The sequence below is a fragment of the Pelophylax lessonae genome, assembly GCF_965119305.1.
Source record: "Pelophylax lessonae genome assembly, chromosome: 5".
Classification (NCBI taxonomy): Eukaryota; Metazoa; Chordata; class Amphibia; order Anura; family Ranidae; genus Pelophylax; species Pelophylax lessonae.
The window spans coordinates 425,283,439-425,304,977 of NC_138772.1; the positions used below are offsets into that span (position 1 = coordinate 425,283,439).

Here is a 21,539-nt window from a genome sequence, read left to right on the forward strand (position 1 = left end):
GTGGAGAAAGGAAGAAGCACAATTTGTTGATCAGAGGAGGCAGCAGAGTGACAGAGCTCATCACTGTGCTGCTTCTCCTTTCACTGTCCAGTCACAGGTTAGGGCAGATCCAGAATGACCTGGGCCCAGGGGAAGTGGGTTGAATGATGCTGGCCACTAGACTGAGAACATCTTCTGGCAGAAAAAAATAGTTTGGGGGAATTGATGTGATTGCCTGTCACAGTGATCTTTTTTTTGTAGCCTGTCCTTGTGTTGTTTCTCCTCTGTGAAGGAGAAACAGACAAATTCTCTAGTGAGGAGGAAAAGATACAGTGGGGTTGATTTACGAAAACTGGTGCAAAATCTGGTACAGCTCTGCTTGATAGCCAATCAACTTCTAACTTCAACTTGTTTAATTAGGCTTTGACAAAAAAACATTGAAGCTAATTGGTTTTTATGCAGAGCTGCACCAGATTTTGCACTCTCCAGTTTTAGTAAATAAACTCCAGTGTATCTTTTCCTCCACTAGAGGAGGAGTCTGAAAAAGAAATGGTCTGTTAAAAAAAAAAAAAAGTAAGTATCTCCCTCTTCTGCATCATTGCTTGTGCAGTGGCGTAACTACCAGAACTTTCAGACGGCAGTGTGTACATAGATGTGGAGTCAAGTACCAAAACTAGGGATGGACAAATTATCGGGAAAGCCAATATATCGAGGGCCGATATGCACTTTCCCCAATATATCGGAATCGGCCACCAAGGTGGCCGATATTACCGATATTTCGGAAAGTGCTTGTACTGGAGTGATGCCTGCAGGTGGAGGCATCACCCCGGTACCGGCGTCCATAGCCGACAGTCGGCTGTCTTGTAATGACAACCAATGCGGCTGAGAAGCCGGTCTGCTGTCATTACAAGGAGCGGGAGGGGACATCCCTCCTGCCGCCTTCCGCGGCTCGCCCGGGTCTCCCGTTCCAACGGGAGACCCGTGCAACCAGCCTGCACGGCCGCCGAAGACCCGATCAAAGCCGAATTCGGCTCTGATCGGGTCTCCATGCAAAAACTCGGAAGTAATGTCATGACATCACTTCCGGGTACTTGGCGCCAAATTCAAAAAAATGACAGCATTCAAAACAGCCACACTTGGCATTTTGAATGTTTTTAAGTCCAGAGGAGGGGTTTGGGGTATTTTAGACCCCCAGATCCCTCCACAAGAGTTCCTGTCAAGTAAAAAAAATAAAAAAAATTTTAAATGTACAAAAATATCGGCCAATACCGATACACGATAAACAAAATATCGGTATCGGCAATGAAAAAACGATATCGGTCGATCTCTAGCCAGAACAACTAAACTACATGGGCATCATATTCAGAAGCAAGTCAAATGCAGAAAGTTCTCAGGTGCTTCTGAGGTGATCTGACTTGCTTTTAAATTTTTGGACCTGCTTTGAGCTCTTTCCAGTTGCTTTGAGTTTCAGTTTGCTTTTGCAATCCCATTGACTTGTATGTGAAGATAAGCAGCTCAGACACAGCAAGTAAGAATGTATTTACATAAAAGCTACTGCGTCTACTGGTAAAATCCTTTTTGGCTTCATGGACACAACGGCACAGGGGTTGTACAACGTGCAGAGCCTGTGTAATGGCATTCCTGGGACCAGCTGCTGCCACCCATTGAGAAGCATTTGAAGAGGCGGTTTTACACAGTAGTATGCCAGGGGTTGCGTAAAGCATTCACATGCATACTGATTTTATGATTTAAACACAGATAATGTGCGTTTAGAGCATGGCGCTTTATGCAAACACCCGTGCGCTACCTCTTATGGCCGCCTCCTCTAATGCATCTCAATGGGCAGCTGTGTGCGGCAGCAGCAGGTCCCAAAAACGTTATTACGCTCTGCAAGCTGTACATTCCTGTGCATGAAGCCTTTCTTTTGGTTCGTTATTGCTCTGTGCGCTATAAACACACAAGGAAACCGGTACTTCTGAATATACTTGTTACCTGGCTGTCATCCTGATCCAGTTCTTCAAACCTTTTCGAGTCCTTGACAGGGATCAAGCATGCAGATTGGGAAAGGCAGATCTGGCTTTATGTATACGTTATCTATGACCATGATTTAGAAAACATTGAAGTGATTGTTTCAGTTTGACAGCAAGCATCAGCAAACAGCATCCTCCATTCTTCTTTATAACCGGTTTTCTTTAACCCTAGAGCTTGCAGTTTACCCACTAGAGAATAATAATAGAGTTGGTTTCATGGGTTATCAATTAAACAATCAATTTAAACAAAAAAAAAGAAAAGTAAATATCAGTTGCTCTATTCCTTTAGTGACTTCAGAGGTGATTTTTCATTACTATAGGAGGCAATGGGGAAATAATATATATGACCACAGATATGACAAATTGTTGCATTCTGAGTTTTATCAGAGCTCATTTTATTATTTGCATTTTTATCTCCCTGAGCAGAGGTATATCCTCAATAAATTCATTGTGTATATTTTCAGCCTCACAGTTAGAAATCAGGAAAATGAGAGAGCAAGAAGATCATCTAATGAAATCAGAGGAGATGGCATCCCAAACTGTGAAGAAAGGTAAGTGACCCTAATGGGCAGAGTCATATATAAACCAAATGGCAGGATCTTCCGGCACACGTCACTTCCACTTTCTGGAACACAGGTGGAACGTAAACCCATGTTCCTGGTCTTTCCATTGATGCTCGTTTTCATTGTCTCAATGTAAGTGTAATTTTAACTCCACCGGAATAAAAAGTTTTAAATACTACACTACGAGGAGATTCTTCATGTCTCGCCTTGCCTGCGAGGTTACTAAAGATACAGAAATGCCCTCTATGATGCGCTAAAATTTCCAGGATATCGAGGGAGGATTTAATACAGTTCCTATCTGGGGATTCACTTACCTTAAGTGTATCTGACCTTCTTTGAGAAAAAGGGGTCAAATTTCTCTGGTAAGTGTGGTGTGAACTCACTTGTTAGCACAGATTTGGGTTTTTTTGTGGGATCTTCACTGAGCACTTTATTTATAGTCACCTATTTTCATTATATGATTTTCAGCCTTTAGTGTAGCACTTTAGAATTTATATGTTTGCACAGAGTTGATTTCAAGGAGCAGAATTTGTCTTTGAATTTTTCCATATATATAAACCATAGACGACAACAGGGCTAATTCAATAAAACAGGAGACAAGGAAAATGAGCACCAAATTAGAGCCAATTCACATACAGCGGGTAAAATAATTATTGAACACATCACCATTTTTCTGAGTAAATATATTTCTAAAGGTGCTAGTGACAGAAAACTTTCACCACATGTCGGTAACAACCCATGCAATCCATACTGTGACAGGAAGTCAGGTAAATCTGTGGGTGTTGTCACAGACGGGAGATACATTTCTGCCTTGTTTAAACAATTCACCAATTACTATCGGGTGTCGGCTGCGGAGGTAGCCAGAAAGGTTTAAGGACGTTGGAAAGCTTCAGCTATTCAGGATGAGGCAATTAAGGCCTCTATAAGTTATCCAGAGGATAACTACTGATTGCTGCATCCTGAGGCTGTGTGCGTTAAGGAGAGCAGTGAGCTGAGAGACTTCTGAAGGTGAGGTGGTCTTGACTTTTTCTATGTGAAAAAGGAAACAAATAGACTATTGGTTTTCTGCTGTATGACCAGCAGTGTCTGCCCAGCAGTAGGTTGGGACAGACACCATAGGTAGGTTCCTGTGTTGTGAAGGTAGACGCCCCAAGCGGCCAGGGTTTATTTTATGTTTGTTTGATTTATGCTGTTTGGATGCTTGCACTTGTTTCCAGCAAATTGGAAGAAAAAACCATAGACCGTTGTTTTCAACCACTCCTCGGCTGTCTCTCTGTGTAAAGAACCCCCACAAGGGGCCACTCACACCCGCTACTGAGCTAACCCCTTACAATACATACAAAGAAACCAAAACAAATAAGTTCAGAAATCAAGTTATGTGTACCAAAATGTAATGACACAGGGAAAAAGATCTGAACACATGAAGAAAGGGATGTGTAAAAAGGCATGGAAAGCCAAGACGCCAGCTGAAATCTATCAGTGATTAGAAAACAATCCTGCCCCTTGTCAGAGAAAATTAATATCAGCTGGTTCACTCTCAACTGATGGCCTATAAAAAGATGTCTCATAACCAGAGTGTCACACAAGAAACCTCTCATGATGGGTAAAAGCAAAGAGCTCTCTCACAATTTTCGCAACCTTGTTGCAAACCATATTTGATGGCATTGGTTACAGAAGGATTTCTAAACTTCTGAATGTTCCAGTTAGCACTGTTGGGGCCATAATCCAAAAGTGGAAAGAACATAATTTCACCATAAACCGGCCAGGACCAGGTGCTCCAGCTTTATGACAGAGGAGTGAAAAGAATTATCAGAAGAGTTGTCCAAGGGCCCTTGTGTAGTGCTTCAGAAAGACCTGGAATTAGCAGGTACAATTGTTTCAAAGAAAACAATAAGTAATGCACTCAACCGCCATGGCCTGTATGCATGCTCACTATGCAAGACTCCATTGCTGAAGAAAAAAGTTTGCAGCACAACATTTAGACAAGCCTGTGAAATACTGGGAGAATATAGTCTGGTCATATTAGACCAAAATTGAACTCTTTGGATGCCATAATACACACCATGTTTGGAGGTCAAATGGCATATCACCCCAAAAACACCCCCATACCAACAGTGAAGTTTGGAGGTGGGAACATCATGGTGTGGGGCTGTTTTCAGCATACGGTACTGGAAAGCTTCATATCATTGAAGGAAGGATAAATAGAAAAATGTACCAAGACATTATTGATAAAAATCTGCTGCCATCTACCAGGATGATGAAGATGAAATGAAGGTGGACATTTCATCAAGACAATGATCCCAAACACAAAGCCAAGGAAACTCTAAATTGGTTTCAAAGAAAGAAAATAAAGCAGCTAGAATGGCCCAGCCAATCACCTGACTTAAATCCAATAGAAAATCTATGGAAAGAACTAAAGATCGGAGTTCATAGAAGAGGCCCACAGAACTTTCAAGATTTGAAGATTGTGTGGAAGAATGGACCAAAATCACACCTGAGCAATGCATGCAACTAGTTTCTCCATAAAGAAGGCATCTTGAAGCTGTCATTACCAACAAAGGATTTTGAACGAAGTATTAAATACATTTCAGTTAGCGTGTTTATCACTTTTTCCCTGTGTCATTCCATTTTATTACACATAACTTAATTTATAAAATTATTTTTTTTGGCTTGTTACCGACGTGGTGAAAATTTTTTGTCAATGGCACCTTTAGAAATATATTTACCTAGAAAAAGGGCATTGTGTTCAGTACTTCTTTTACCCTCTGTATGTGCGGGGCTGGTTTCAGTGCAATTATTCAAAGGAGTCTGGTGCGGTTTCATTCACCGGTTCAGGTACAATACAGGTGAGATTTTTTAAAGTGTATGACACTTGAAATTGCTGAAAATCATACAGGACTCTTTTTAAAAATGTAAACCGGCTTCATAGAAAGCTGGTTTGCTTCACAGGTCATACGAATCATCAGATGCGGTTCAAAGGGCATCCAATTCGCATATATGTGAATTGAGACTTACTGCAAGTTAAGACTTGATTGATTGCTATTGGAAACAAAAATATTTCACTTATGCTCCTTAGTTTTAATAAATCATGCCCATTCCTTAAAAAGACATGAGTCACTAATTAGATAGGTAATATGGCTTTAATAAGTAATATTGCATTATTAAGCAGTGTGGGTGCACATTAATTATCTGGGCTGTCCAGGTAGGTCGTTTCTCACTCCATTAGATTTTCTGCTATAGAGCTGATCATTTAAATAAATGGTGATAAAAATGTTGATTTTTCCACTGCCACCAGGAATGCATTTACTGTACATAAAAATCTAAGATCAAGAACACAGGGACATGACCTCAACCTAGCAGAAGGAAAGTTCAACACTAATCTTAGAAAGTATTATTTTACTGAAAGGGTAGTTGATGATTGGAATAGACTTCCAGCAGAGGTAATGAGGCAGTCAACAGCAAGTGGATTCAAAACATGCATGGGAAAAACATAATTATATACTCAGGCAAAGTAAAAAAATAAATAAATAAATAAAATAATACTAAATAAATAAATAAAATTAAAAAAAAAAAAAGGGGGCAGACTTAAAACTTTTTTTCTGCCCTCACTTCCCCTCACTTTTTCTAAATAACCCTGTTTAAAGTGTATGTCAGGACAAAACTTTTTTTTTTTGTTTTGTTTTGTTTTCATTTTACTTCTTTTTTTGGGTTTATTAGGGAGATTTCCTCTCAACTTCTTGGCCTATGGATATTTTTCCAGACAGATGTATGAGAATAACCTTCTATCAGCAACATTGACAAAATGATTTTGTATTTTATTATTTTATTTTTTTTTTTAAAAAGGAAGGGAAACAGCTAGAATCACTATCAGCTTTTAATTGCTGTCCCTGTTGCAGGTTTTCCTTCATTTTCTGCTTGGTGAAATGGTTGTCAGAGGTAAAATCGAATAAGAAAGTAGCAGGGTAGAATCTGTCTCTTGGGTTTGGATAGCAGTAAAAACACAACAGGGGCTCTAACTCTTTCCTACTGTAACCAATACTAGAAAAAAAAAAATTGTTTGACATACACTTTAAAAATCTTGCAAACTAGAGATAGATTAATTATGGGTTCAGCGTAGAAAAACCTACCTCTTGTGTGGAGGTGGATTTTATCCCTCTCCTAGTCTGAATTGCTGCTGCACAGGGATTACAAGACGATGGAAAAAAAAAAAAAGACAAATTTAGGCACTTAAACTTGTTGCATTTAAAAATATACCTTTTGATTTTTATTGTATACACAAATGTGTTAATTGGTGGTGTTTTTATAGCTGCCTTTTTATATACCTTGTATGTGCGACACAGCTGGCAAAAAAAAGTCTTTAGATAAACAATAAATTAACCCTGTTGCATGAAATATATTCCCAAAAAGGTGTTTCTGAAAAAAGAGTGAATGCTGGACTCTGCCAGTGCCACAGAATACATCTCCATTGAACACAATTCTGTGCTTGAAGTCTTTGCAGAAGCGGAAGCAGTTACAGGAGTGCTGATCTCCTGGTCACTCGCTGCACTGATCGTTCCTCTTGCTGACCCCTGTGTTACGATTGTGTGATGGAGTAATGTGGGAGCGGAAGTGTTGATTTCTAAGCAGACTTCAGCAGATGCTTTCTCTTTAATGGAGCAGTGGCACGGGCAATGGCAGTGGTAAAAATGTAATCTCTTCTTTGTAGGGACAGGGTTTTGCTTTTCGCAGTATGGTTGCTTTAATGTATATCTGGTGTTTTCTTAAACTGATCCTGGGAAACTTTCCCCTCTACAGTTTTAAAAAAAACCAAACCTTTCCTTTACTTCCCAGTTACTCCATTTAGCTGCAGGAAGCAAATAGTACTCAGTGCTTCCAGGTATGGGGGGCCATATGTCTTCCCTTCCTCCCACATGATGGGGCTGGTGCAGTAATAGAACTGAATAGGGATGAGCTTCGAGTTTGACGAACGAGCGAACAGCCAATGTTCGAGTCAAATGTAAGTTTGACTCGAACATTGGCTGTTCGCTCGTTTGTCGAATGACGAACAAATGGGCTTCTTCGCGGGAACTTCGAGTTCCCGCATTATCATGGACTCTGACCTCTGATTCCAATAAATCACCTGCTGGCCAGGGGAATCTAACCCACAGCCATCTCAATTGCAAGCCTGGTATTCTACAACCTACGCCACCATTAAGCCAGCTTAACCACCTTAGCGGTAATCCCGAGCGTGACTCGGGGTTGATTTTTCATATCAGGAGCGGTAACCCCGAGTCACGCTCGGGGTGGATTGCAGAGAGCGCAGCAGTGTTCTCTTACCTTCTCCTGGCGATCCAGCGATGATCTCTCATTGCTGAGATCGCCAGCCGAGAGTCCCGCCGCTCCTCTGTCCCTCCGTCGGTGTGATCACTTCCTAGTTCCGTTCCCTGCAGCAGCAATGCTGCATGAGAGCGGAACTAGGGAGGGAAATTAAAAAAAAAAAAAAAAAAAAAACGTTGCACAAAACACATTTTATATTATCTATATATATATATATATATATATATATATGTGTATATATATATATATATATATGCACACACACACATATATATATATATAAAATTATATTATTGATTCAATTATAATTCATGCGTTATATTATATATATATATGTGTGTATATATATATATATATATATATATATATATACACACACATATATCTATATATAATATATAATGCATGAATTATAATCTAATCAATTTATTTATCTATTAAATAATAAAATAATATTATTGATTCGATTATAATTCACGTGTTTGTGTTTCAAATTTATCACATCTGGGATGTCTACTAGACTCTTGTTTTGGTAAGGTTTAAGTCAGTAATTACTAAGAATTGTAGGCCTATAATACATAACGCCAAATTTCCATGAAAACAATTGTACCGCTTTTGGTATGTAATTCCTGACATAATCATACCACCAGGGAGGTTAAGCTGAACACACTCTCCCTAACTTTTATTTCATCCACTGTGTGTAGGGTGAGTTAGGAGTTAGTTAGGCAGGGAGAATGTGTTCAGCCTAAGCGTGCTTGACGGTGGTGTAGTTGGTAGAATACCAGGCTTGCAATTTCGAGGTTGGGGGTTAGATTCCCTTGGCCAGCAGGTGATTTATAAGTGAAATTCTATAGTTAATAATACATTGCTGGCAGGGAGAGAGATTTTTGCTTTTTACAGTTTGTTATCAGATAGTGTAGTGCAGTGGTCCTCAACCCTGGTCCTCAAGGCCCACTAACAGGCCAGGTTTGCAAGATAACTGAAATACATCACAGGTGATATCATTTGCTGCTCAGTGATTGCAGTACTCTAGTCTGCATCTCCCCAAGGTAATACTTAAAACCTGGCCTGTTAGTGGGCCCTGAGGACCAGAGTTGAGGACCACTGGTGTAGTGTATACCACAAAGTTACATATATATATATATATATATATATATATATATAGGCACTTCTGTTTATATCAGTTTATGTCAATAGTGCTGAAAAAAATGGCATGTGCCCCCCCCCCCCAGTTCATATCAGACACCAAAATTTAAAAAAAAACGACATGGGGTTCCCTCTAAAATCCAAACCAGACCTTTATCCGAGCACACAGCCAGCCTGGTGAGTGAGTGCCCCACCCTCCTGAACCATACCAGGCCACATGCCCTCAACACAGGGGGGTGCTTTGGGGCAGAGGAAGCTCTCTCCCCCCACCCCAAAGCACCTTGCCCCCATGTTGATGGCGACAGGGGTCTCTTCCCTACAACCATGGGCTGTGGTTGTGGGGGTCTGCGGGGGAGAGGCTTATCAGAATCTGGAAGCCCCCAGATCCCGGCCCACCATCCTATGTGAATTTATATTTTGTACATTGTACCCCTACCCATTCACCAAAAAAGTGTACAAAAAAAATAAAGACAAGACAAAAGCCAATTTTGGAAAAGTCCTTTATTAAAAAATAAAAAAATAGTGTCCCCCGATGATCAGTCGCCCGCCCGAAAAATAGAAAAAAAAGAAGCTCCTGCTTTTACGGACACTTCCTGCGCTATGAGCTGTTTTGAGTTTGACAGCTCTTTTATAGGGATCTGACGTCAAAAGCCACCCCACAATGCACTGTTCAGGTGCAATGAATAAATTACTGACATCATGTCAATTATTCACTGCACCTGAGCAGTGCATTGTGGGATGGCTCGTGATGTCAGATCCCTATAAAAAGAGCTGTCAAACTCAAAACAGCTCATAGCTCAGGAAGCGTCCAAAGTAGTAGGAGCTTCTTTTTGTTTTTTTCTATTTTTCAGGCGGGCAGGCGACTGATCATTGGGGGGGACACTATTTTTATTTTTTAATAAAGGACTTTTCCAAAACTGGCTTTTGTCTTTATTTTTTTGTACACTTTTTTATTGAATGGGTAGGGGTACAATGTACCCGATATCCATTCACACGGGGGGCTGGGATCTGGGGCCCCTTGTTAAAGGGGCCTTCCAGATTCTGATAAGCCTCCCCCCACAGACCTCCACAACCACAGCCCACGGTTGTCGGGAAGAGACCCCGAGCCCTCCATGCCCCCAAAGCACCCACCCCCCCCATGTTGTGGGCATGTGGCCTGGTATGGTTCAGGAGGGGGGACGCTTTCTTGCCCCAAACCCCATCCTGGCCAACCAGGCTGTGTGCTCGGATAAGGGTCTGGTATGGATTCTAGGGGGAAATCCCACGCCATTTTTTTTTATTTTGGCGTGGGGTTCCCCTTAAAATCCATACCAGACCTGAAGAGCCTGGTATGGATTTTTGGGGGGGACCCCACACCGTTTTTTTTTTTAAATTGTATCTGTATTGCCGGGAGCCAACAATACATTACAGCTGCGAGCAAGTTTAAATTACATTTTTTCCCTTTAGATATGTCAGTATTGCTGCAGCAGGCTACAAACATTGCACAAATGCGCTACTTTACAGGCACATTAAGGGGGCCCTCCAGGCACGATATTTAAAGGAATTTTTAATTTTTATTATTTCACTTTAAGCATTATTAAAATCATTGCTCCTGTAAAAAGGATCGTTTTAAAAAATGTTTTGCATTAATTCATGTCCCCCAGGGCAGTACCCAGGTCCCCATACACTTTTTTTGGGACAATAACATGAATTTAAGCCTTTAAAATTAGGACTTTTGATTTTTCATGTTCGCGTCCAATAGACTTTAATGGAGTTCACATGTTCACTAGAACATTTCCCCTGTTCGAAATGTTCTGGTGCGAACCGAAGAGGGGGGTGTTCGGCTCATCACTAGAACTGAATGACCATCTAGGCTCATGTATTGCATGTTTATGTCAGATTGGTATGTTTTGCTGGGGGTTCTTATTTTATCTATCTATTCCATTAATGTGAACTGTTTATAATACATTACTGTGCTCTGTACACAGTACAGATAAATCTGCTTGAAGACATAGGCAAGGGAGACCTTTAAAAGTCTCCTTTAATTTACTACAGACTTTTCAGTTTGATTGGAGGTTGTGTTTTTTTCATAGTAGAGCAGTAAATCTGATGTTTCTTATGTTTCTCTTTTAGTCCAAGTCCTACCCTTGAAGACGTTTACTCCTGGGGCCAGTCATTTGACAAGCTCATGAACACTCCGGGAGGAAGAAATGCTTTCCGGGAATTCCTCAGGACAGAATTCAGTGAGGAGAACATGCTCTTCTGGATGGCCTGTGAAGACCTCAAGAAGGAATCTAACAAAAATGTCATAGAAGAGAAAGCTAGATTAATATACGAGGACTACATATCCATTCTGTCTCCAAAAGAGGTATCACTATCCAACTATTATCTCTCTCTCTCTCCCTCTCCCTCTCCTTCTCTCTCTCTCTCTCTCTCTCTCTCTCTCTCTCTATATATATATATATATATATATACACTGCTTGGCCAAAAAAAAAGTCGACACCAAAAAAGAAGGTCACACACTCTAATAATTTGTTGGTTTTGATTACGGCAGGCATTCACTGTGGTATTGTTTCGATCAGCTAACTTAACCCCAAAGATTCTCAATGGGGTTAAGTTCCTGACTCTGTGGTGGCCAATCCATGTGTGAAAATGATGTCTCATGCTCCCTGAACCACTCTTTCACTATTTGAGCCAGATGAATCCCGGCATTGTCATCTTGGAATATGCCCGTACCATCAGGGAAGAAAAAAATCCATTGATGGAATAACCTGGTCATTCAGTATATTTAGGCAGACAGCTGACCTCATTCTTTGGGCACATGCAGTAACTATCCAATAGGATAGTTACTGCTGCTCAGTTTAGTTACCGCATATACTCGAGTATAAGCCGACCCGAGTATAAGCCGAGGCCCCTACTTTTACCACAAAAAGATGGGAAAAATGATTGACTCGAGTATAAGCCTAGGGTGAGAATGCAGGGTGGCGGGCATGGTACAGGAGAATGCAGGGTGGCTGGCATGGTACAGGAGAATGCATGGTAGCTGGCATGGTACAGGAGAATGCAGGGTGGCTGGCATGGTACAGGAGAATGCAGGGTGGCTGGCATGGTACAGGAGAATGCAGGGTGGCAGGCATGGTACAGGAGAATGCAGGGTGGCAGGCATGGTACAGGAGAATGCAGGGTGGCGGGCATGGTACAGGAGAATGCAGGGTGGCAGGCATGGTACAGGAGAATGCAGGGTGGCAGGCATGGTACAGGAGAATGCAGGGTGGCTGGCATGGTACAGGAGAATGCAGGGTGGCAGGCATGGTACAGGAGAATGCAGGTTGGCAGGCATGGTACAGGAGAATGCAGTGTGGCTGGCATGTACAGGAGAATTCAGGGTGGCAAGCATGGTACAAGAGGATGCGGGGTTGCGGGCATACTAGTGCAGCTGTGTTTCACTTACCTGTTCCAGAGGTGCCTTCATTTTAAAAATGGCGCCGCCCATCGCCGAAACGTCATTGCACACGCGCCGCCACCGCTCGGGAAAGCTGGTATACTTTCGGCTATTTCCGGCCTGTGCCGAGCGGTGGCGGCGCATGCGCGGTGACATGTATACGCCGGGCGGCGACATTTTTAAATCTTAAACACGTCGGAGCGGCGGGAACTTTTTTTTTTTTTGTTGACTCGAGTATAAGCCGAGGGGGACGTTTTCAGCACAAAAAAATGTGCTGAAAAACTCGGCTTATACTCGAGTATATACGGTAGTTGCTTAGTTAATTCCAGGTGGCGACTTTTTTTTTTAGCCAGGCAGTGTATATAGTTGATGCATCCTCCAACAGCTTTAGCTGTACATTTGTATTTGTAAAAATCACTTCATATGTGAAATTAGACTTTCAGATAAATGTTTATTTAAATAAAAAATTATTTTAAAGCAGAACCCTAACCAAAAGGGGAAATTTCGATTAAGTCCTCCTCCCCGACAATTGGCAGGTCATTTTTTTGGGGGGGGGGGAGGAAGGGGGTACCTGGTTTTGACAGGTACACACTCCCACTTCCGCTCAGATCTCCTAGGCGATCCAAGCAGAAGTTCTCCTTTCCCCTTCCCTCCCCGCAGGCTCCTGGGACACATCACAGGTCCCAGAATACTGTGGGACCATTCACAAAGCACAGTGTGGCTTACACATGCGGATTGGGCAGCAAGCTGTGAAGCCAAAAACAGCATAGCTGGCTGCCCACAGTTAGGATGCTGGCGCTAGTAACCCATAAGCTAGTGAAGAACCAGCCCAGGCGAGGATGGCACTGGATCCCTGGACAGGTAAGTGTCCTTTTATTAAAAGTTAGCAGCTACATCATTTGTTTTTGTTTTTTGTTTTTTTTTTTTTAAGAGAGAACCTCCTCTTTAAAAGACTTTTAAATAAAAAAAAAAAAAAAAAGTGTAGTAACTCCCTGCTAAAGGGTTCTCTCCCACATCCTTTGATGTCATAATGAATAGGCAGCACATAATTGTTTGATACCTGCAAAACTTGGACCATCCAATTTCACCATGGTGGTGCAATGCACCCATCAGACCTTTGTCTTTTGGCCCATGTATTCTACAACAGTAAATACCCACACTCCTGAGTTACCATGGGCCTCTTGGCTGCTTCTCTGATGAATGCTCCCCTTGCCCGGCCTGTCAGTTTAGGTGGACAGTCATTTCTTGGTAGGTTTGCAGTTGTGCCATACTTTTTCCATTTTTGGATGATGGATTGAACAGTGCTCCATGAGATGTTCAAAGCTTGGGATATTTTTTATAACCTAACCCTGCTTTACACTTCTCCACAACTTTATCCCTGACCTGTCAGGTGTGTTCCCTGGCCTTTACGATACTGTTTGTTCACTAAGGTTCTTTAACAAACCTCTGAGGGCTTTACAGAACAGCTGTATTTATACTGAGATTAAATTACACACAGGTGGACTCTATTTACTAAGTAGGTGACTTCTGAAGGCGATTGGTTCCACTAGATTTTAGTTATGGGGTATCAGAGTATGGGCTCTTTCAGACGGCCGCTCCGCTGCTTTTGTCCACTGCGGGACTTTTTTTTTTTTTTTTTTCACGGAGCGGATGACATTTGTGTCATCCGCTCCGTATGCCCGCATATCATCCCATCCATTTGCGGATGATATGCGGACATAATGTTAGTCTATGGCATTGCGGATGACACCTGCTGACATCCGATTTTCCTTCCTTTCCGTTTTTTGAACGGAGGAAAAAATAGGGTTCTGTTCCGTTCCAAAAAACGGAACAGAACTGAAAGGAAGAAAGTCGGATGTCAGCGGATGGTATTCCGCTGACATCCGCAATGCCATTGACTTACATTATGTCCGCAAATCATCCGCAAAAAAATAGGATGATTTGCAGACAAGCGGAGCGGCCGTGTGAAAGAGCCCTAAAGGGGGCTGAATACAAATGTACACCACACTTTTCAGATATTTATTTTTAAGAAATTTGAAAACCATTTATCCTTTTCCTTCCACTTCATAATTTATGTGCCACCTTGTGCTGGTCTATCACATAAAATCCCAATAAAATACGTTTTTGGTGGTAAAATGACAAAACGTGGAAAATTTCAAGGGGTTTGAATACTTTTTCAAGGCAATGTATACCATAGGGGGAACAATTCCAAAGTGAACAAAATGTTTAATGTATTCTGTCTACTAATTATACAGTATAGCTAATAAGATCCTTACCTGTTCTGTTATGTGTGATATCATAACGGCGACTGAAAATTTTTACACCAGTGGCCAGAAAACTGCAGCCCAACCGCTGTGGGGAATATTGTTTACTTTTCGGAAATAGTGTGCTTAGTCTCTGCTGATGCTAACAGATGTATCTTCTACACTGAGGAGGCCAAACCACAAGACAAACCACAACCAAAAGTGTGATTGCATCACTCAAGAAATAGATATTATCATTGGTGGAACTGGCTGGACCAATACTTTGGGGAGCAGGAGAAACGCTTTGTCTGCTTTCTTATTAGTTTACTGACAGCAATGAAACAAAACACATTTTCACTTTATTAAACTGACAAGGTCTGTGCTGTACCGAGACTCTTCAGTGTGTATAAACAATGGAAAGACATTTAAGATGATCACCAAGTGAGATCCCCTGAGGAGGCATTCTTGGGGCTTGAAGTAAAAGAGAATAATTATTCTTAAAACAGTTTGACCTTTCTGGTATTATATTCCCAGACAATACAGCCGAGAATCATTAATGCCATTTAAAATAAGAAAACAGACATGTCAATCAGGAGAGCTGCTTACTGTAAATCATATTTGGTGTAAGGAGATTGAGGCATATTTTGGCACAGCAGGTATGGACTGCTCACAGTGTGTTCACAGCATGGGGCATTTGTTCCTGGATTTCAGTTAAAGTTGAAAGGTTGAGGCAACAAAATATACAATTTAAGCTTTTATTAAAACTTAAAGGATAGTGGTACTTTAAAAATACATTAGCTATTGTAATGTATTAATGGGCACCATGCAACTTCAAGAATATGAGTCCTTAATTCTGTCTTTTCTTTCCTTGTACTTTGGGAGCCATCTTCACAAACCCAGGCTGATTTTAGCATTGCTCCTATCCAGTGCACAGAGCACTTAAAAATAAACTTAATGTGAACTGCCATCAAAAAAATGAAAATGAACTCCAGGCAAAAAACGAAATATACTAACAATATATATATATATATATATATATATATAAAGTATCTCACAAAACTGAGTACATCCCTCACATTTTTGTACATATTTTATTATATCTTTTCATGTGACAACACTGAAGAAATGACACGTTTATACAATGTAAAGTAGTGAGTGTACAGCTTGTATAGCAGTGTAAATTTGCTGTCCCCCCAAAATAACTCACGCAGCCATTAATATCTAAACTGCTGGCAACAAAAGTGAGTAAACCCCTAAGTGAAAATGTCCAAATTGGGCCCAAAGTGTCAATATTTTGTGTGGCCACCATTATTTTCCAGCACTGCCTTAACCCTCTTGGGCATGGAGTTCATCAGAGCTTCACAGGCTGCCACTGGAGTCCTCTTCCACTCCTCCATGACGACATCACGGAGCTGGTGGATTTTAGAGACCTTGCGCTCCTCCTCCTTCCTTCCAGTTGAGGATGCCCCACAGATGCTCAGGGTTTAGGTCTGGAGACATGTTTGGCCAGTCCATCACCTTTACCCTCTGCTTCGTTAGCAAGGCAATGGTCCTCTTGGAGGTGTGTTTGGGGTCGTTATCATGTTGGAATACTGCCCTGCAGCCCAGTCTCCGAAGGGAGGGGGATCATGCTCTGCTTCAGTATGTCACAGTAAATGTTGGCATTCATGGTTCCCTCAATGAACTGTAGTTCCCCAGTGCCGGCAGCACTCATGCAGCCTCAGACCATGACACTCCCACCACCATGCTTGACTGTAGGCAAGACACACTTGTCTTTGTACTCCTCACCTGGTTGCAGCCACACGCGCTTCGGAGACTGGGCCGCAGGGCAGTATTCCAACATGATAACGACCCCAAACACACCTCCAAGACAACCACTGCCTTGCTTAAGAAGCTGAGGGTAAAGGTGATGGACTGGCCAAGCATGTCTCCAGACCTAAACCCTATTGAGCATCTGTGGGGCATCCTCAAATGGAAGGTGGAGGAGCGCAAGGTCTCTAACATCCACCAGCTTCGGATGTCGTCATGGAGGAGTGGAAGAGGACTCCAGTGGCAACCTGTGAAGCTCTGGTGAACTCCATGTCCAAGAGGGCTAAGGCAGTGCTGGAAAATAATGATGGCCACACAAAATATTGACATTTTGGGCCTAATTTGCCCATTTTCACTTAGGGGTGTACTCACTTTTGTTGTCAGCGGTTTAGACATTATTGGCTGTGTGAGTTATTTTGAGGGGACAGCAAATTTACACTGTTATAGAAGCTGTACACTCACTACTTTACATTGTAGCAAAGTGTCATTTCTTCAGTGTTGTCCCATGAAAAGATACAATAAAATATTTACAAAAATGTGAGGGGTGTACTCACTTTTGTGAGGTATATATATATATATATATATATATATATATATATATATATATTGTGTAGTCAAGAAAGGACAGCGCTTGCAAAAATAATTCATACAAAAATTCATATACTCAAAAAACAAAAAATTAAAAAACAACCATGTGAAGTGCACAGTGCTAAAAAACATAAATTATTTAAGCACACCTAGCGCGGGTTTAATTAATGAATATATATATATATATATATACAGTATATATATATATATATGTGTGTGTGTGTGTGTGTACAGTGTTGCGTAACTTGATGGCGCTATACACCAATCAGCCATAACATTATAACCACTGAAAGGTAAAGGGAATATCTCGTTACAATGGCATCTGAAAATTGGTGGGATATATTAGGCAGCAAGTGAACGTGTTGTCCATGAAGTTGATGTAGTGAAAGCAGAAAAAATGGGCATCGCAGTTTGTTGTGTATCGGGCTGTGAAGTCCATGGTGACCCATGTCCACAGCCAAAAGCTTCTACAATGGTCACATGAACATCAGAACTGGACTACAAGCCAATGGAAGAAGGTGGCCTAGTCTGATGAATCATGGTTTCTTTTACATCATGTGGATGGCTGGGTGCGTGTGCGTCACTAACCTGGGGAAGAGATGGCACCAGGATGCGGTATAAGAAGGCAAGTCGGCAGAGGCATTGTAAGGAAACCTTGGGTCCTGTCATTCATGTGGATGTTACTTTGGTGTCCATGCCTCAATGGGTCAGGGCTGTTTTAGCAAAAAGGGACCAAATTCAATATTCGGTGGGTGGTCATAATGTTTTGGCTGATCGGTATGTGTGTCCTTCATATCTGTTCAGCTTTAAGTTAGATAGGAACTTTAAAGCGGAGTTCCGGGCAGAGAAACAATTTTTTTCTGAACATACCCCCGGGACAGTCAGGGCTAGCACATTCCACAATGGCTAGCCTCTGATCTGTCCCGGTTCGCACTTACCTGTAAGAAGAAATACTTACTTAGAAATTTTCTTCCACAGCGTTTCCATCTCGGTTGTGGGCAGCTGAAGCCGGCGCGGTCCTCTTCTCTGTCTTCTTCCGCGTCTTCGTATCCCAGAATGCACTGCACCGGCCCCTCTCGTCACTTCCGGTGCGGCGCTGCATTCCTAAACAGCTTCTGGGCATGCCCAGAAGCTGTTTAGCAGGGGAATGCGGCGTCGCCCGGAAATGACAAGCGGGGCCGGTGCGGCGCATTGATTCCTGGGAGCTATGACGTTTAGCTCCCAGGAATCATCGCGAGGCAGGAAGTGACGGGGTGAGCCTCGGCGCTGGAGGAGGAAGCTGTCATAGGTGAGTATTTACGATCTTCAATAAAAAGGTGAGTAAACAAAAAAAAAAATAACTATCCAATTCCTTTTCAGGTGAGGCATACCTAGCGGAGGGGCAAAAAAAAAAAAAAAATCTTTTTTGTGCCCGGAACTCCGCTTTAAAGCTAGGATTTTGATCATCTGAAGTCCAGTTCAGCTCCTGGCAGTTTGCTCCTGGAACTGACTCAATTCTAGCCCCTGAGAGTTGTTCTGTAGTGTGTTGGGTGTCTTGGAAGACGTCTGTTGTTACCTATTGTGTACACCTGGCTACTGGCCGCTCAGGACTAAGCACAACTTAGTGAGAGGCCCTGACCTTGTGATATGCTACAATACTACAGTGCTGTAGTGTGATCACTAGTGGTGAGGTGACTAAAGAAATGCACTTTCCTGTGTGCGGTAAACTGGTGAAGTCATCTCAGCCAAGGCAAAGTCCCTTATCTGGAACACAAGGACTACTTTTATAGTTATACCGATAACATTTTCACCATATGTGACACGTTGGGAGTTTATTCCTGCAGGCTTGTAAAGCTACTAAAAGGTCTACTGTAAGCACTGTAGACAAATATTTATACAGCGCTATATAAAATCAAATAAAGTGACAATGTGCATCATATAAATCAATAAACTCGCTTACAGTGCAATATATATTCCTCTTAGGTGCAATATATAATGTCAGTAAAGTGCATAAAAGTCCACTAAAATATAAATATAAGCGTGGTTTAAAATTCAATAAAGTGCTTGATAGATGTTTCCATATAAAAGTGCAAGTGACACCACCACCGTTTAGCCACCAGATGGCCTCTCACCTCACTGAAGCATTAAACCAGCATTGAATCCTCCAAAAATGCCACTTCCTGGATCAATCTCTCACCATCCCATGGACATGATATGTGAATAAAGATAATGAGGCATCTAAGTGTACACTGCTATTATCCTTTAATTGATTCACATTCAAAGTAGAATTGCACTCACATGAATCAGCACAATGGGCTTGTGCGGACCGTACATGCCAAAAACAGTAGCTGTCGGGAGCCGTGCTGGTGGGTCGCCGCTCGTCCATCCCCTATACGCGTGGCGTCTTATGCTTTTGCATCACGACTTCCTCCCCTACTGAGGAAGTTGTGATGCGAAAGCATAAGACGCCACGCGTATAGGGGACGGAGACCTGGACGGACGAGCGGCGACCCACCAGCACGGCTCCCGACAGCTACTGTTTTTGGTGTGTACGGTCCGCACAAGCCCATTGTGCTGATTCATGTGAGTGCAATTCTACTTTGAATGTGAATCAATTAAAGGATAATAGCAGTGTACACTTAGATGCCTCATTATCTTTATTCACATATCATGTCCATGGGATGGTGAGAGATTGATCCAGGAAGTGGCATTTTTGGAGGATTCAATGCTGGTTTAATGCTTCAGTGAGGTGAGAGGCCATCTGGTGGCTAAACGGTGGTGGTGTCACTTGCACTTTCATATGGAAACATCTATCAAGCACTTTATTGAATTTTAAACCACGGTTATATTTATATTTTAGTGGACTTTTATGCATTTTACTGACATTATATATTGCACCTAAGAGGAATATATATTGCACTGTAAGCGAGTTTATTGATTTATATGATGCACATTGTCACTTTATTTGATTTTATATAGCGCTGTATAAATATTTGTCTATAGTTCATTTCTCCCGTTAGTGAAGGAGGTTCTATATAGCTGCTGTATTTTCTTTATGTGTCCCAAATCATTGGGTCTTAACACTATACCACTTTATATTTAATTGCGCTGATTTACCTTTTTGCACAATTACTGTAAGCACTGAACTTTTTTTGTGGTAATGTCATATAGATATTTTTTCATTTAGAACCAGCCAGTATTTCATAAATCACTTCACTAAAATCTGCGACAGAATAATAAATGTCAGGTCTTTCTTTTCAGGTGAGCTTGGATTCCCGAGTGCGGGAAGTCATCAACCGAAACATGTTGGAACCCACACAACGCACTTTTGATGATGCCCAGCTCCAAATCTATACCTTAATGCACAGAGACTCCTACCCACGTTTTATGAACTCTGTAATATACAAGAACCTTCTTCAAACCTTATCGGAGGACACTGCCGAATCTTAGTTTTTTTTGTTTTTTGTTTTTTGTTTTTTTTTCTGTTTTGTGTTTTTTTATTATTATTTTTATTGTTGTTTTTATTTATTTAAAACCAATGAAAAAAAATGGGTACTACACTTGGCAGGGAGTTTAGCACTGTTATGATATTTCCCTGAAATTTTAACTCAGGCATATTTTAATAAGGACTTCTGTAATATTATCTGCGGCTGAGGGCTCCTCGTTGCCAATGCCTGTTGCAGCTAGTTAGCAATTTTAGTGATATTTTCCAAGTAAGAAAAAAAGAGTTGGAAATGTTTTTAAATTATATAATAAATATAGTAGTTGTATTTTTACAACAGTAATTAGTATATATTCAAAGACAAGCATTTACACAGGTGGAAGTGCCTTGCTGTGTTTATGTCTATTTCCTAGGACTAGATTGGATCTAAGACAAAGATTCCGATGTCCAGAACAAGATTTGTTTACTAGGGAGGGTACTTCCACTGTCTTCGGGGATATACAATATATGCTTGTGAGTATGTGAATATATAGATATTTATACTGTATATATGCACATATAAGTGACACAAGCAGAGGACAGTCTTGAATTCATGAGATCCACCGGCATGGAAGAACCCTGGCTTTTTGTTGAAGGCCTGGGATTCCGATATCAAAATGTAACTTGTGCAAATTTTAAAGGCTGGTTTTGAATAATGACTTACTGCTTCTCTTGTGCAATGGAAGAAACCATGAACATGGACATTTACATCCTTTAGAGAAAAGAAGACCAATGTCTGAACTGTAATAAAGCACAATAGTTTTACTGGACTAGTGGTGTTTTTTTAAATGATCTGGGCCCTACATGTAAAACAACATACTCAAAGCACAGAAAAATAGTCCGGCGCTCAAAAATCACAAGACCTGCACCCCTTCGGTACTAAAAAACAGATGACATGTGGGAATCAAGAAGCAGCTCTATGAAATAGAAGCACCAGGATGGATGCTAAAATATATAAAATAACCCAAAATAATCCCATAGTAG

General features: G+C 41.4%; 1 protein-coding gene across 1 annotated transcript in view; it reads left to right on the forward strand.

Moving 5' to 3' along the window:
• RGS20 (regulator of G protein signaling 20) overlaps nt 1-21,323 on the forward strand; it is a 121,785-nt gene extending 100,462 nt beyond the window's left edge. Inside the window, exons 3-5 of the mRNA XM_082259666.1 lie at nt 2,474-2,560; nt 11,147-11,381; nt 20,336-21,323. Coding sequence (XP_082115792.1) covers nt 2,474-2,560; nt 11,147-11,381; nt 20,336-20,524 — 511 coding nt within the window. The 3' untranslated portion in view covers nt 20,525-21,323. The remainder of the gene's footprint in view (nt 1-2,473; nt 2,561-11,146; nt 11,382-20,335) is intronic.
• The last annotated feature ends 216 nt before the right edge of the window (nt 21,324-21,539 follow it).